Source organism: Chelonia mydas, chromosome 4 (genome assembly GCF_015237465.2).
Source record: "Chelonia mydas isolate rCheMyd1 chromosome 4, rCheMyd1.pri.v2, whole genome shotgun sequence".
Lineage (NCBI taxonomy): Eukaryota > Metazoa > Chordata > Testudines > Cheloniidae > Chelonia > Chelonia mydas.
The window spans coordinates 79,015,516-79,030,763 of record NC_057852.1 but is presented as its reverse complement, the minus strand read 5'-3'; the positions used below and the strand labels follow the sequence as shown (position 1 = coordinate 79,030,763).

The 15,248-nt window shown below is 38.7% G+C and overlaps 1 protein-coding gene across 6 annotated transcripts in view; it reads right to left on the bottom strand.

Annotated features, from left to right (window-relative positions):
• Nucleotides 1–15,248, bottom strand: part of TENM3 (teneurin transmembrane protein 3) — a 2,200,211-nt gene that overhangs the window by 113,887 nt on the left and 2,071,076 nt on the right. For all 6 annotated transcript variants that reach the window (XM_043546023.1, XM_037897578.2, XM_043546025.1 and 3 more), the window contains 5 exons: nucleotides 12,440–12,654; nucleotides 3,503–3,713; nucleotides 2,871–2,972; nucleotides 2,496–2,690; nucleotides 865–1,065 (listed from right to left, as the gene is read on the bottom strand). In XM_043546023.1, the coding sequence (XP_043401958.1) occupies nucleotides 865–1,065; nucleotides 2,496–2,690; nucleotides 2,871–2,972; nucleotides 3,503–3,713; nucleotides 12,440–12,654 (924 nt within the window). The remainder of the gene's footprint in view (nucleotides 1–864; nucleotides 1,066–2,495; nucleotides 2,691–2,870; nucleotides 2,973–3,502; nucleotides 3,714–12,439; nucleotides 12,655–15,248) is intronic.

Below are 15,248 nucleotides of genomic sequence, written 5' to 3'. Positions count from 1 at the left end.
AATGGCAGTTATTCACAGAGAACTGGTTAAATATCATTCATAACTTGATATAAAACCACCACCCCTCAAGCAGGCCACGTGTCCAGGCTTCATTTAGAGCATCGCCTACTTTGTTAGATTATTAACAAATTATTTGCTTTTTTTTGACAAAACACATCTGACAGTTAGAAATTATCTAGATTTTAAATATGTGGCTACAAAAGGAGTAATTTTTTCCAAAATTTGGCACAAAAAGGTTGCTCTCAGACTGAGACTAAAATTCAGATTCTGATCTAAATTATAGTAATTCCATATTTTAATTCAAATTTATACCAATGTATCTAAGACCAGCAACCGGCCTTAAATGTGCCAAGTTTTGGCCTGAAAGAAAGCCTTACCTGCTAGATCTGTTGGCCCAATCATGCAGTCCTTATTCAGGCAAAATTTCCATTAACTTCAGCTGGAGTTTTGCCTGAACAAGGACTACAGGACTGGCCCATCCAAGCAGCTAAAAATAGATTTTTCAAATGGAAATATTTCTGGATGCATCATTAACACAGTTCTAAATATGTAGATGAATATTTCAGTACAGATCTTAAATGTAGAAGGTACATATAACATTTTGTTCTTTTCTGTGAACCACCAGCAAAACATGCCTTCAATTAGTATCTGAGTGAAGAAACTGTTTGATTTTCAAATATGTACAAATGGTCATTTGTTCTGAATGTTTCACTCATGATTTATGGCCTAATCCTGCTCCCACTGCAGTCAACAGAAAGACAGGGTCAATGGCAGCTGGATCAGGTTCTTACACAATAATGCAAGATTATGCATTAATTTAAAATATTTTAGAGTTTTACACATAGGGAATTTTTTAATTCTTACCATTTGAGCAATCTGCACCTGTCCAATTAGGATCACAAGTGCAGGTACCACTTTCTTGAAGGTACGTCCCATGACCAGAGCACTGGTCTGGACACATTGTCTTCAGTATTTCACAGTTGCTACCACCCCATCCTGGATTACAGTGGCACTCTCCATGGATACACACACCATGACTGGAACAGGCTGGGTCTAAGCAATCAGCTGGAAAGAAAAAGATAATCTTTACTATGTTATTATTAACAATTACAATAGCAGCAATTATCATCCAAGGATTTTAAGCACTTTCTGAATTAATTAAAAAATGCCTGTGAGGTAAACAGTACTACACTCATTTAACAACAAACAGTAAACTGAGATACGAGGCGATGAGGCGAATCACAATGTTACGTAATGAGTCAGTGGGAGAACAGAGAGTGGAACTCACGAGTCCTGAGGTGGCCCCTAGCCCGCCTGCTTTAATCACAAGATAACAAGCACTATCTGACCAAATAAATAAATAAAAATCAATATATAACTAATAGAGTGCAACTTCTAATCCATTTTTGCTAGCATATTGGTAATTTTCTTTGTAGTACATTAGAACATCAAAAGTAATTGTAAGGATCCACGTTCATGTGTGTAACTGGTTTAATGACATCCTGGGGATAACAGACATAAATCTCGAAGTCACTGATGTAACTGAGACTCTTGCAAGGATTTGTAATTTTCCTGAATTACACCAAGATTCACTTGGGTTTTCAGGCTATTTCTCTCTGTTCTCCTAATCACAGAGTAACAAAATCTTGGATTCTCTATAACAAGCAGTATCAACTGACCTAATCCACTACTACTGAGTTCTGACAGCTATATAGGACCCTCAACCTGTTTGAGAAATAAATGAGTTGGGTATTCTCTATCCTTCTTAATTCACTTTAATGTGCTTTAGATGACGAGATTTAATTTAGCAATTTGACTCAATAAAACTTTACACTTGTAGGGTCAATGGTCTGAAAATTTAATTCCAGAGACTTAATTGCATTACTTTGTATGTGGAGATCAATAAAATCAATTTGATTGAGGAAGGGAAATGGTGCTTTTTCCTCCTAAAAAAAATAAATAGAAAATGAACTCCACTTTACAGCATACCAGAATGAATACATGTACATCTCTAGAATACAAAAAAAGATGCAAAATTTTTCATTGTGATGCATTTGAATCAGCATTTTCAACTGTAAGTCTTTATAAAAATGTTGGTGAGAAAGACTGTATGCAATAGAGTAACAATTTCTTCTACAATGTGAAAAATCACTTTCTGTGTTCTAACAGTCATCTTTTCTTGTGCTTCCCTCTTAGCCGATGTCAGACAGATAAAGTAAATCTATTTTTAATATGCTGAAATTATTAGACAAAACTTGCTGAAAGCAAAATATCTAGCAAACAGGATATTTTAGTATGTTTAATGTAAGGTAAACAATTTGCCAGCACATGGCTTTACTGGGCCAGATTTTCAGCTGACGCAAACTGTCATGGCTCCAGTGAAAGCAATCGTGCTATGTTGACTTACACCAGCTGAAAAATCTGACCCACTGTGTTGTAACCTGACATTTTAGAAACATTACTGTAGATGCTTGGGTAAATATTTACGTATTTACCTTCTTCACAGTTTTCTCCTTTGTACCCAGAGTTGCAGGCACAAGAGCCCATGATACAAATCCCACGGCCCCCACACTGAGGATCAATACACTGGGTGGTAGGCACATCACACTCTGTACCCTTCCAACCGCTGAAACAGAGACAGCGCCCTTTGGAATACTGCCCGTTGCCACTACACAATACTGGGCAGGCTGCTGTGAAATAAAACACGACAGAAGAATTAACAAAACCCTTTTCAATCAAGCTTTGAGAAAAAAAGAGGAACATGTATGAAACAAGTTGCATGCCAGTTTCTTTTCCTTGATAGATTAGTAATGACTTGTCTTTCTGCAGTTTATTTATTTTAACTTAAGAAAAGAATTCGGTTCAGATACCTCTTGAACAATCAGGGCCCAGAAATCCAGGAAAACAATGGCATGATCCAGAAACACACTCTCCGTTTCCATGGCAATTTCGGGGGCATTCCACTACAGACTCTGAAAGAAAGAGTACGAAAAATAATTCATACAGATTCCCACCATAGTACTAAACTAGAACAGAAGGTGTCTATCATCTAATTCTAAACCACTAGTGACTGATAGCAAATGAAGGTACTTGCAGAAGCATGTATGTCGCTTTGTTTAGTGATTGTAAGAAAGTAAATAGTGGTTAATTTCCTGTAATTAATGCTTGTGGTATCCTATTACATTATGTTATAACAAGAAGCTCAAGATTTAAACAGTAGAATGATAGTTACTTTATGCTCATAATAAAGCCTAATGCTGCTTAATGAACATTTCAAAAAGCATCTTCCTTTGTGAACTATACAACATGGGAGGCTTTCATACTTCAGTTACTAAACAATTAAAATACATTTTCTATATCTTTTGTTGAGTCATGAAAAAAACATAATAAATTCAACATTGGTGAAAACAACCCAGAGTATTTAACTCAGAAAACTCATCTCTGTTTTTAACAGAATGCTTAGATTACAGCTTTTGGTGAAAACTTGGAAGATTGTGCTTACCTATAACAATGGTATTAAAAGACACCTGCTCTGCATTTTTCCCATCATTATAAAAAGCCAGATGCCAGATTCCAGAATCCAAATACTGTATAAAACCTGCCTCATGGAGACTGATAGACCTTGTCTGTCGGCCTGCTCTCTCTGACTCAAGCAGGTTGCGCTGTTCTCTTGCGATCAACCTGCTACCATCAAGGAGTTCCACAAAGTCATACTACAAGGGAGAAATGTGCAAAGGGTTTATTATCCACTTACTGCTCTTTTTAGTTACAATTTTCATAATTTTTTCTATAATTTAGCAGTTATGAAATGTGTCAGCCCCAGAGACAGCAGTTCCATATTTCTGCACAGAACAAATAGTATAGAGAGTTTCAGAGTAACAGCCGTGTTAGTCTGTATTTGCAAAAAGAAAAGGAGTACTTGTGGCACCTTAGAGACTAACCAATTTATTTGAGCATAAGCTTTCGTGAGCTACAGCTCACTTCATCGGATGCAGAGTGGCAGTGCAAGTTTCCCCACAATATCATGTAATATGTTTTCAGCTTGACCTGCAGAGATCCCTTCTAGAAAAGAAGAGATAAAATCTCAGGCTATGTCTACATGGCCCCACAACTGAACTATGGGTGTGTGAACTCCAGCATGCACTAGCATGTGGTGTTGTAACTCCCCTGTGTGGACGCTTGCTGGCATGAAGTAAAGCAGTGGTTCTCAAACTTTTGTTCTGGTACCCCTTTCACATAGCAAGCCTCTGAGTGTGACCCCCCACTTATAAATTAAAAACAATTTTTTTATATTTAACACTATTATAAATGCTGGACACAGAGCGGGGTTTGTGGTGGAGGCTGACAGCTCAGGACCCACCATGTAATAATCTCGTGACCCCCTGAGGGGTCCCGACTCCCAGTTTGAGAACCCCTGAACTAAAGGACTATAGTCTTAATCTCTGGACAGGATCTAAGCACTGGAATCCTCTTCTCCTGAAACTCTCCTTGGTTGTTAAAAACACATGACATTTTAGAATGTTGCTCTGCAATAAATCTGAATTATTATCCCAACACCATTCAAAATGTAGAAGAAACGCATAGATCATATGCCTTTACCAATACCTGAGCCAATTTCCTTTCAGCTATGTCTCAACAACCATAGTAGAATTTAACATTATTAGTATGGGCAGAAGCTAGTACCTTGATATGTTGTCACCTTGAATGTTCAAGCAATCCCACATGAAAACTAATGCAACTATTTTGGAAAAACTCTGCTAATTTAAAACCATTCAATGTTCTCATTTGTCAGAGAATTAAATACTTATCTTAATTCATGAAAGATATGAAAACTGTCTCTTTTCCCCCTCAAGTACTCACAAACCCTTCTATCTGATCACAATACCTAATATCACTGACAGAAGAAAGAAAAAGATCTCCATTCTGCGTTTTAGCTGGTTATTTATGGACAATATGAGATGTTTTTCAAATTACTTCAGAAGGACACTTCTTGTTGTAGGACAATCTCAGTTGAGAACACATTTTTGATCTGGGAATTAGAGATTGTACTACTTAATTGACCACAAAGAGTATACTGAGAGCTGACAGGCATAGCATAATTAATCATTTTAGAACTATAACATAATAAAGATTTATGTTATTATATGGATAGTATTTCTGAGGTTGAATTTTTAAAAGCCATGTATATGGATGTCACCATTCGTTCCACCTGCAGCAAATAGGAGTAATGTGGCTTAAATCATAGAATCATAGAATCATAGAATCATAGAATATCAGGGTTGGAAGGGACCCCAGAAGGTCATCTAGTCCAACCCCCTGCTCAAAGCAGGACCAAGTCCCAGTTAAATCATCCCAGCCAGGGCTTTGTCAAGCCTGACCTTAAAAACCTCTAAGGAAGGAGATTCTACCACCTCCCTAGGTAACGCATTCCAGTGTTTCACCACCCTCTTAGTGAAAAAGTTTTTCCTAATATCCAATCTAAACCTCCCCCATTGCAACTTGAGACCATTACTCCTCGTTCTGTCATCTGCTACCATTGAGAACAGTCTAGAGCCATCCTCTTTGGAACCCCCTTTCAGGTAGTTGAAATCCTATGAAGACTGCTTCGTAAATTTAGGAGTGGGGTTGTGAAAGGGCATAGACTGGAAAAACAATGACCTTTATGTGCTAAAAACACTTTCATTTTGTTCTTATCCTATGGGGATAAATTAATTAGCTTTATTGAGTATAAATGGGATGATCTGCCTACCCCTCTACATTCAGTTTTGCTTTAAGCCACCAAAGTCCTTTGTTATTCTTAAAATCTCCTTAAATAAAAACATATCGATTCTCTGGTTGCAATGAAACTGACATTTTTAGAAAGTGTCACAAAGACTTTCAGACTAGCATTGATTGGATTTGAATGGACAGCTACTATCAATTATTTCTGGTTGACTTATTTATAATTCCCCAGAAACAGAGAACTATAAATCTAGGGATATAAATAACACACACATATTAGTAAGCACTGATCATTCTGAAACTTGGGTGCCTAAAGTAAAAAAAAGAAATGCTACCTGAAAAACCACTGTTCCTAATTATGTTATATAAAAATATTTGTTAGATACTATGTCACATAAGTAACAGTTATTTACCCTCAGAAACTGTGGTTCTTTGCGGTGTGTTGTCCAGGTGTTGAATCATGCCAGAATGGTCTTGAATGCAGTTATGGTACTTTTTTGGGAGCCAGAATGAGCATTCTGATACTTAGAGTACTATCACTGATGATTGCTTCTGAGCGATAGTACAAAGTATCAGAAGTGTATTACAGCACGTTTTTTTTTTTTAGGACTCTACCACTGGTGTTGCCCATATTTATTCCACTGTTGGTGCATGTGCGCTCATTGCACTTTAGTCTGGATTGTTTTGGCCAACAGTGTTCTCGAACCTCCAACAAAGGGCATAATGGGAGGGGCAGCCCCAACCACGCTTCAGTCCTTTTGCCATACAGAATCTTGATGTTAGTAGTAGGTATTGGGGTGGGGGAGGGATGTGATGGTCATGGAATAAATATATGGACAACATAGCTTGAAGAATCAACTGCAGGATAAGTAACCATTTCTTCTTCTTCTTCTTCTAGTACTTGCTCATACATATATTCCACCCTTAGTGACTCACAAGCAGTGACCTAGATTGTAGGAGACGGGTGCTAAGAGTGTGGCTGAATAGTTATTGTAGGACAGCCCTGCCAAAATTAGCATGATAGAGTAGTGCTAGGTAAACGTATGTACTGAAGACCGCATAGCTTTCCTGCAAATGTACAGAATGGGAATATTTCTCAAGGAAGCAATAGAGGTTGCTTATGTCCTCATAGAATGAAATGTGATTCTTATAGGTGGAATTACATTAGCTAATTCATAACAAAGTTTGATACAGGCCAAAAGAGTCTCAGCATTGAAATGGCCTGTCCTTTAACACTGTCTCCACAGGCTATGAATAACATGGAGGATACACTAAATAGCTTAGTTCTGTCTGTACAAAAAGACAGTACTCCAAAGACATCTAGGATGTGAAGCTTTGCCTCCCCCTTACTTGAATGTGATTTTGGAAAAAAATAAAGGAATTTGCATACCCTGATTTAAATGAAAGCCAGAGACTATTTTTGGTAAACATTTTGGGTAACCTCTCAATGACACCCTGTCCTTATGAAAACTGTATACAGGGGCCCTGCCAAGAAGAATTGTATCTCCCCTACTATTCTGGTTGATATTATTGCTACCAACATGGCTGTTTTAATGGAAAGATGAAACAGGGTACATCCACCTAAGGGGTTCAAGAGCTGGATTAATTAACCCTGTGAGGACAATATTTAGATCCCACAGAGGAGAAGTTCCATTACACTTTTTAAGAGTCTGGCCATTGTGGGGCATCAGAATGTAGAATGTATTGGATGGCAAAGAGCTGAGATGGCTGCTAGATAGATGAACCCTCAATGAGCATACAGATAGTCCAAAGTTCTTTAAAGTCAGGAGATGGTCCAGTATGTCTGGAATTGAGATGGTGAGAAGTACTGCTGTGAACAGATACTCAATCTCTTCCATTTAGCAGCATGTGTCCATTAGCTTTTCAACCATGGATCAGGATATTTTGTACTTCCTGTTGAAGTCAGTCAGCCAGCATCTATGCTTTGAGGTGCTGGGAGCATGAGCTGGGATCAAGCACTTGACTGCATCTTCATCTCTGCAATATCAGGTCTCGTTGGAGAGGTAAGTGTATCAGAGATTATTTAAGTCTAAGTAGCAGAATTGCCTTGGTCAGGTAGGAGCAACCATGATCATTCTGGCTGAGACCTGCCTGAGCACTTTCTGAGAACATGTGGATTAATGGACTAGTGGTGGGGGAGCGTGTGTGTACAAGGAGCTTGATGACCATGGACTCCCTCTGGAACAAGTGTGTCCACACTTCCTGTTCTCTCTGGTGGCAAAGAGGTATGGTGGGATGACTCCCGCACCTTCCTTCCCCCTGAGTAATATGTCTTGAATTATGTCATCATTTATGGACCGCTCATGGTTACTTGAAAATTGTCTGCTGAGGTGATCTGGTAGCATGGTCTGTGCATCCCTAGCAAATGAACCACCCTCGGAATAATTTCATGATGAATACAGAATTCCCAAAGATAAAGCATGCCTATGTTAGTCCTTTTAGGACCGAAAAACTGAGCATGCTGAACAAATGGCTCTTAGCTCCAGGATATTTATGTGGAGTCTTACTTCCTGAGGAATCCATATATTTTGTGTTTGGAGGGCACAAATTAAATGGGCCCCCTGTCCTAATGTGGAGGCATATGTCACCAACACCTTTGTAGGTGGCAAAAGAGAGAATGGTACTCCTTTGCAGATTTTTAGTGGGTCCAGCTGCCAATTTAATGAGGACAGACTTGTGGTGTCCTGTATACTAGCATATTCAGTTGATGTTTGCTTGGCTGATATGCAGACTTCAGCCACTCCTGAATGCAATGAAAGTGAAATCTGGCATGCTGAGTTAGGAAGGTGCAGGAGGCCACATATCTGAGACAAGTTTTCATTGATGTCCTGGGCTGAGTTCGCAGGTGGGTTTGTAGGTTTAGTATGGCTTGGAATCTCTCTAGTGGTAGATAAGCCATTGTTGTTGTGGAGTCAAGAATGGTTCCAATGGATTCTATTTTTTGTGTTGGAGTCAGTATTACTTCTCTTCATTTACTTTCAGGCCTGAAAGGGCATATAAATGCAGAGTCTGCTGAATGCAGTCTGTTACTTGCTTGCACAATTTCCCATGAATGAGCCAGTCATCTAGGTATGGGAAAACTTGGATTCCTAGCTTTTTGAGGTAAGCTGCTATTACTGCTAGGCATTTTGTGAAAATCCTGGGTGCTGTCAACAGGTTGAGTGGTAACACACAGTACTGGTAGTGGCAATTGCCCACTTGAAACATCAGATATCTTCTGTAGGGTGGGTGAACCGCAATAAGAAAATGTGTGTCCTGAAGGTCAAGAGTTATGTACCAATTGTTCCAGTGTAGGGATGGTATTATAGGAGCTGGAGTCACAACCCTGAACTTGAGCTTGTGAATTAAAGTGCAGAATGGGCCACTAATCGCCTTTCTTTCTGGGAATCAGAAAGTAATGAGAATAAAATCCACTGTGTTCCCTGTGCTATTTAGGAACTTCCACTGCTCCGATAAAAAGTGACTGCATCTCTTGATGAAGCCTTCTCTGTGAGAGGGGTCCCTGAATAGGGACAGAGAAGGTGAGTGGGGTGGAGGTGGATACAGAACTGGATTGTATAGCCCACCTCTATATCTCCAGGACCCATCAATCCATTGTGATGGTGCTCCAGAACCACAGAAATGAAATAAATTATTCCCAAATGGAGAGGATAGCACTTGAAGATCTGAAGGGATTTGCACTCTGCTCCTGACCAAGCAGTCAAATCTATTGCCTTGATGTTGATGGAGGTTGATGAGCAGAAATGGACATGAAACCAGATGCCTTCCTTCTGTGCAATGTTAGTCTCTTTCAAGATTGTTCAGGCTGCCTATGCTGTGGATTCTCTCTCTTGTGACTATGGCTTAAAGTGCTTATGCTTAGGTATCAGAGGGTAGACCCCCTTAGGGATCTCAGTGTTGCACGAGTCCTTTAGAGAACATAAAGCCCCATCTGTTTTTGCATTAATAAGTTAATCCTTTGCATGGGTGACCCTCAATTGTTATTTTAACTTTTTTAGGGATCCCTGAAGAGTGGAGCGAGGAAGATCTCTTTGCAACTGAGGTTGCCACCAATCTGCAGGCAGTAACTGAAGTATCAAAGGCTGCCTGGAGGGACATACATGATACAAGCTGACCCTCAGTGAAAATGGATTTAAATTCTTCCCTGTCATCTTGTGAAAGCTCATATATAAATTTGGGTTTGGGATCCCAACTAATACAATCATATTTCACCAACAAAGCTTGGTAATTGGTGATTCTCACTTGGAGATTTGATGTTGAATAATTCTTCTGACCGAACAAGTCTAATATTTTAGACTTGTCCCTGTCTTTATTTATGCTGACTCTGATATGAGCTTTTGTTAACTGCTGCAACCATTAATGAACTAGGCAAGGATTGTGTACAAAACTGCTCATATCCCTGGAAAGGAACCTAACAGTGGTTTGCTCTCTTTGATGTTTGTGCTAAAGAGTCAGGCTCTTACAGGGCATAATAGAATTTCTCATGCTTCCTCTCAGTCTAAGAGGTGAGTTTGTGCGTGAAACTTAGGTGTATTTTTCATTAAATACATTAAATACATAAATTTCATTAAATTTCTTTAATTTTTCACCTTTATTTAAAACCAAGGAAATTAAAAAAGTAACTATAATGTTCAGATGGTGACTTTAATTGCACAGGTAAAGAAATTCACAATGAATGCCCCCCAAAAACCTTAAAGACTAACAGATTTGTTTGAGCCTAAGCTTTTGTGGGTAAAAACCTCATTTCTTCAGATGCGTCCATCTGAAGAAGAGAGGTTTTTACCCACAAAAGCTTAGGCTCAAATAAATCTGTTAGTCTTTAAGGTGCCACCGGACTCCTTGTTGTTTTTGTGGATACAGACTAACATGGCTACCCCCTGATACTTGACTCCAAAAACCTTAACTCTCTCCCCTTTCATTTCAACAGGGTATTTCAACATATGACCAAATAACAGATAAATGTGAATTAGTACCTGGTAGATAGAGAGACAAGGTGGATGAGGTAATATCTTTTTTGAACCTGCTTTTGTTGGTGAGAGACACAAGTTTTTGAGCCACACAGAGCTCTTCTTCAGATCTGGTGGTCCACTAAAAGATATTACCTCATCCACCTTATTGCTTTAATATCCTGGGACTGACATGGCTACAACTACCCCACATACCTGGTAAACAGTTCAGTATAATGTAATTAGGGATATCTTTTTTTAAAAATCAGAATTAAAGAAATCTGCAATAATCTGAAATAATGCAATGATATGCAAACAAATAGTCAAATCTATGTTTTAAAATAAAACAAAAACAAAAAAAGGAATGGAATTTTGAAGTTAGATTTTTTTATTGAAACCAAATGCAAGCATAATAGCTGATCTTCAATGCAAGTCCATTAATCTGCTTTGTTCAGAGGTCTGGACATGACAGACGCAGAATTTCTTATCCAGCATTAGAATCGCAAGAAGTTGCAGTGCTCTCCAAACTCAGTAATAGTTAATTTTCAAGAAACTGGAAAAAAGGTCCTCTTTGGTAGAGCATCTAGCCCAGAATTCTGTCTTCCGACAATGGCCAATGCCAGACACTTCAAAGGGAATGAACAGAACAGGACAATTGTCAAGTGATCGATCCCCTGTTGTCCAGCCCCAGCATCTGGTAGTCAGAGACTTAGGGACACCCAGAGCATGGGGTTGCATCCATGACCATCTTGGCTAGTAGTCATTTGATGGACCTATCCTCCATCAACCACAGATGAGAAAGCAGAACTTGGACTGAAATTGGTTTGAAATAGAAGAAATTCACATTTGGGGGGTAAAATAAGATTTTAATCAGGGTTAACTCCAAATTATTGTCTCTGAATATAGTGAAGAGGAACTGCCCTTCCCCCCCCCCGCATACTACTCCATCCAGAAAAAATATTAATTAAATTGAATTATTCACACTAATGCTTAAATTGCACATTTCACTATAACTTTAGATGCAAATATGTAGTATGTTTATTACTGAACACAAGTGCATAACCAAATGTACAATGAAATAGCTCGTAAGAAATCTCTTGAGGGGTGAAATAGAACTGTATTCTGGGATACTCTGGAGAAGTCTTAAGACAGGAAAATATCTAATAATAATTGATCCTTACAATCTTAGTTCACTGTATCCCATATACACATATTTCAATATGTTATATATTTTAAATCAAATAGCAAAATGTAAATAGCATGACACTCACTAGTAGAACAAACAGAACCTCTGTCAAAAAGGATTTTTTTCAACTTGCTTGTAACTTTGCCAGCTTTGCTTTTTGGTAGACAAACCCAGGAGAGCAAATAAATGCACGACTATAGCATGATACACTAGTTTATTCAAAAGTTAAAAATATGGCCATGGACCACAGTACAGGAAGATAACTGCATTAAATGTCTCTTTATGATAGGCATCATCACTGAAAACAATTATCAGATTTGATCATAAAGAAAAAGCTTTCCCCACACTGCAGATTTTAAATTCCAGAATATCGTTTAAAACGACACTTACATTAAAATGACGATATATTTTTCATGTAGTGTAAGATCAATATATAAAGTGGAAAGTAAAAATAAAAAAAACAGGAAAAAGGAAAGGCTACAATCCTGAGAAACACAACTCTTAAGAAGATGCAAACTGGCAGTTTTCAATACTATATCTTGCTTTTAATGAAAGCAGTTCTTACCTGGGTATGTGATGGGGGTAAGCCTTTTCGGCCATATACTCCAATCAATGCATCTTTCTGAAGGGAGATATTGAATTTTAGAAACTGTGGCTGATCAATGAAGAGCTGTGATCTCCAGAAGATCCCCGGAGGAACCTCTTGTATTGCTCTTCGGCCTATATCAAGTTCTCCAGAATCTATAGTGTTGTTTTCTTGTGCAAATCCCCCTAATTTTACTAAAAGGTTAAAAAAATATTAAGAGATTAAACATTAATACCCACTTTTTCTCTCAGTCTTCTTTTAAATGAGCTGTCAAATATTTAGACTCCTCTCAGATGAAATGTTGCTTGAGAATCTTTCTGAGGATATTACAGATCCTGAGGAATTCACTAAAGTGGAACTAACAAAACAAAGATCTCACAGAAATACCTTCCAAGTCAGAATGCAATGATTTACCTGAGATATATCTATTAAAGAAACTGTTTTAGGATCATCCCTCAGTCTTGATTATTATGAACATAATTATCTTGCAAAGTACGTGTCTTGTTATTTCTTAATGAGGATTAACTATGGTGTTTATCAGTCCTAATAAACATACAGTCACACTATAAAGTGTAAATTAAGGGAAAATGGATTATACAGCTTTTCAAAGCGATGCTCATGTAAACAACAAAAACAATCAGCAGAATTGATAAGTGCAATTTTCACTAAATTAAATAGAGCATTCATTTACATTCTCTAAAGTATTTTTTACAAAGTCAATTCAGTTGAATGAATACAAACAAACAGACCCTTCCCTGTTTAAATTATGGATGAAACAGCCAAAAAATTCAGATTCAACCCCCACAGAGTTAAGAACAGGGATATTGTTCAGTTCTTTACAGAGATAGGTTCATGCCTTGACCCATATTACACTAAACTATGGATATGTTTTTACCTGGAAACTTAGTTCAAATAGTCTCCCACAACCCGACCCCATCCCACCCCTGCCCTTTTTTCTTCTTTAGGGCACTTTCCAAAGCATGCACCAAATCCTGTGAGATGATGAGCGCCCTCAACTCCCACTGAAGTTAACTGGAGTTGTCCCATTACTTAATTAATCTTCAAAGCACCTTGAGAAGTAGACAATTATAGAGTGATTTTTAACATGAGGCAGACAGGTTGAATGACTTGCTCAAAGTCACAGAAAATGCTACTGTTAGAACTAGGATTAGAGTTTAGGAGTCCCTGGTTCCTAGCCTTTTGTTTCTATATCTATTGTGTTCTTTGTACAAACGTAGCTCTCTACTTATCGCACACTTAATAAAGCACTTTTCACAAACATCAAAACGATGTACATGAAATATAAAAATAAAGTGAGGAAAGGTAAATTATAGTAAACACACAAAACAAAAGTTTTATGACTTTTAAGTTTTAAACATTTAAAATAAGAACGCATTCTTTTCTGTGTCTGTACAGTGCCAACTCCTAAGGCCTTTTGGCATATCACTATTCCTACTACTAGCAACAAAGAAAGGGTTTAAAAGACAAAGAAAAATGTCAGCCACAATCATGGCACTGATATCCTGCTCCCTTAATTCTGCAGATTCTCCATGGTATTGGGAATCTTCTGACAAGTATACAAACAGAGCAAGAAAGGTGAAAAGAAAGTTGCATAAATATCCAGTGTGCCACACCACACCATGGGAATGCTCTGCAGAGAGGATTCTGAAAGCTGTGAGGAAACCCTTCAGTGTGGTTCTAATGGTCAGTGGAATGATAAAAAGGGGCTTCTTCACATATGGTCTTGGCCTCCAGTACTTCTTGGCTCTTGCCTATTCTAAGAGGGGAAGGGGAATGCTTGCCACTTCCATGGATCTAGGCAGGGAAAACTGTGAGGTGAATCTTGCTCAGAGATTTCCTCTCTCCTGGCTTCCCTTCTGTGGAAAGGATGAGATATGGCTCACAAGACCAACCATGGGAAGGCCTGGTACAGGTAAGGCATGAAGGGAGAAACAGGGGAAGTTTCCCACCACTTGGAACCAGGAAGGTAGAGGTTCACAAAGCCAACAGAAAGAGTGGAGACAGGGCTGATGCTGGAGGAACTTGACCTGTGGCTAAAGAACCAAGTGGTGTGAGAAGTCATAGACTGACTTGCAAGTGTCCACAAACTGAACAACAACATACCTTGTTGGCACTGATAAAACACAGCACAGAGGGATCTGATGTTGAAGTGCATAAACTTTCAGCCAAAGCACTTGATGTCAAAATAGCCAGTACAGGACTTTAAGGAGATGATACTGAGGTACACAACATCTCAGCAGTAGACACTAAAGCTCTGAGTACAGGAGCATGGGAGACAGCAGAGACCAAAGAGGCCCTTGACACCGGATGCAAAAGCAGAAATGGCAACTCACTGGCCATGGTATCAAGAAGAGTCCATGTGACTCCATTTCTTCTCTCTCTTCCTTAGCTCTGAGAAGAACAGTGGTATGGAAGAAAATCCTTTGAAGACTCTGTATGTCTGGACTCCTCATTAACTCACTAGCAAAGGCAATGTAGCTTAGCGCAGGTAACCCCTTTACACTCACGGTGCCAGACTCTAGGGAATGCAACCACGAGGCTGAAGAATTTCAACAGTGTTAACTAATACTAAGCATCAGACCTTCCAATTTTGTTGAGTTCCTATGCATCAAGCCTGTTTCAAGCACAGACCCTGTCTGATTGCCAGTTACTAAATTCACAGACTGAGACCTGGATGTCAACTTCTCCAGATTTTGGTACTGGGGACAAGACCCACATAGCAACCTTAAGTGAAACCTGAAGCAGCTGTCTCAGGCTCTATGACCCT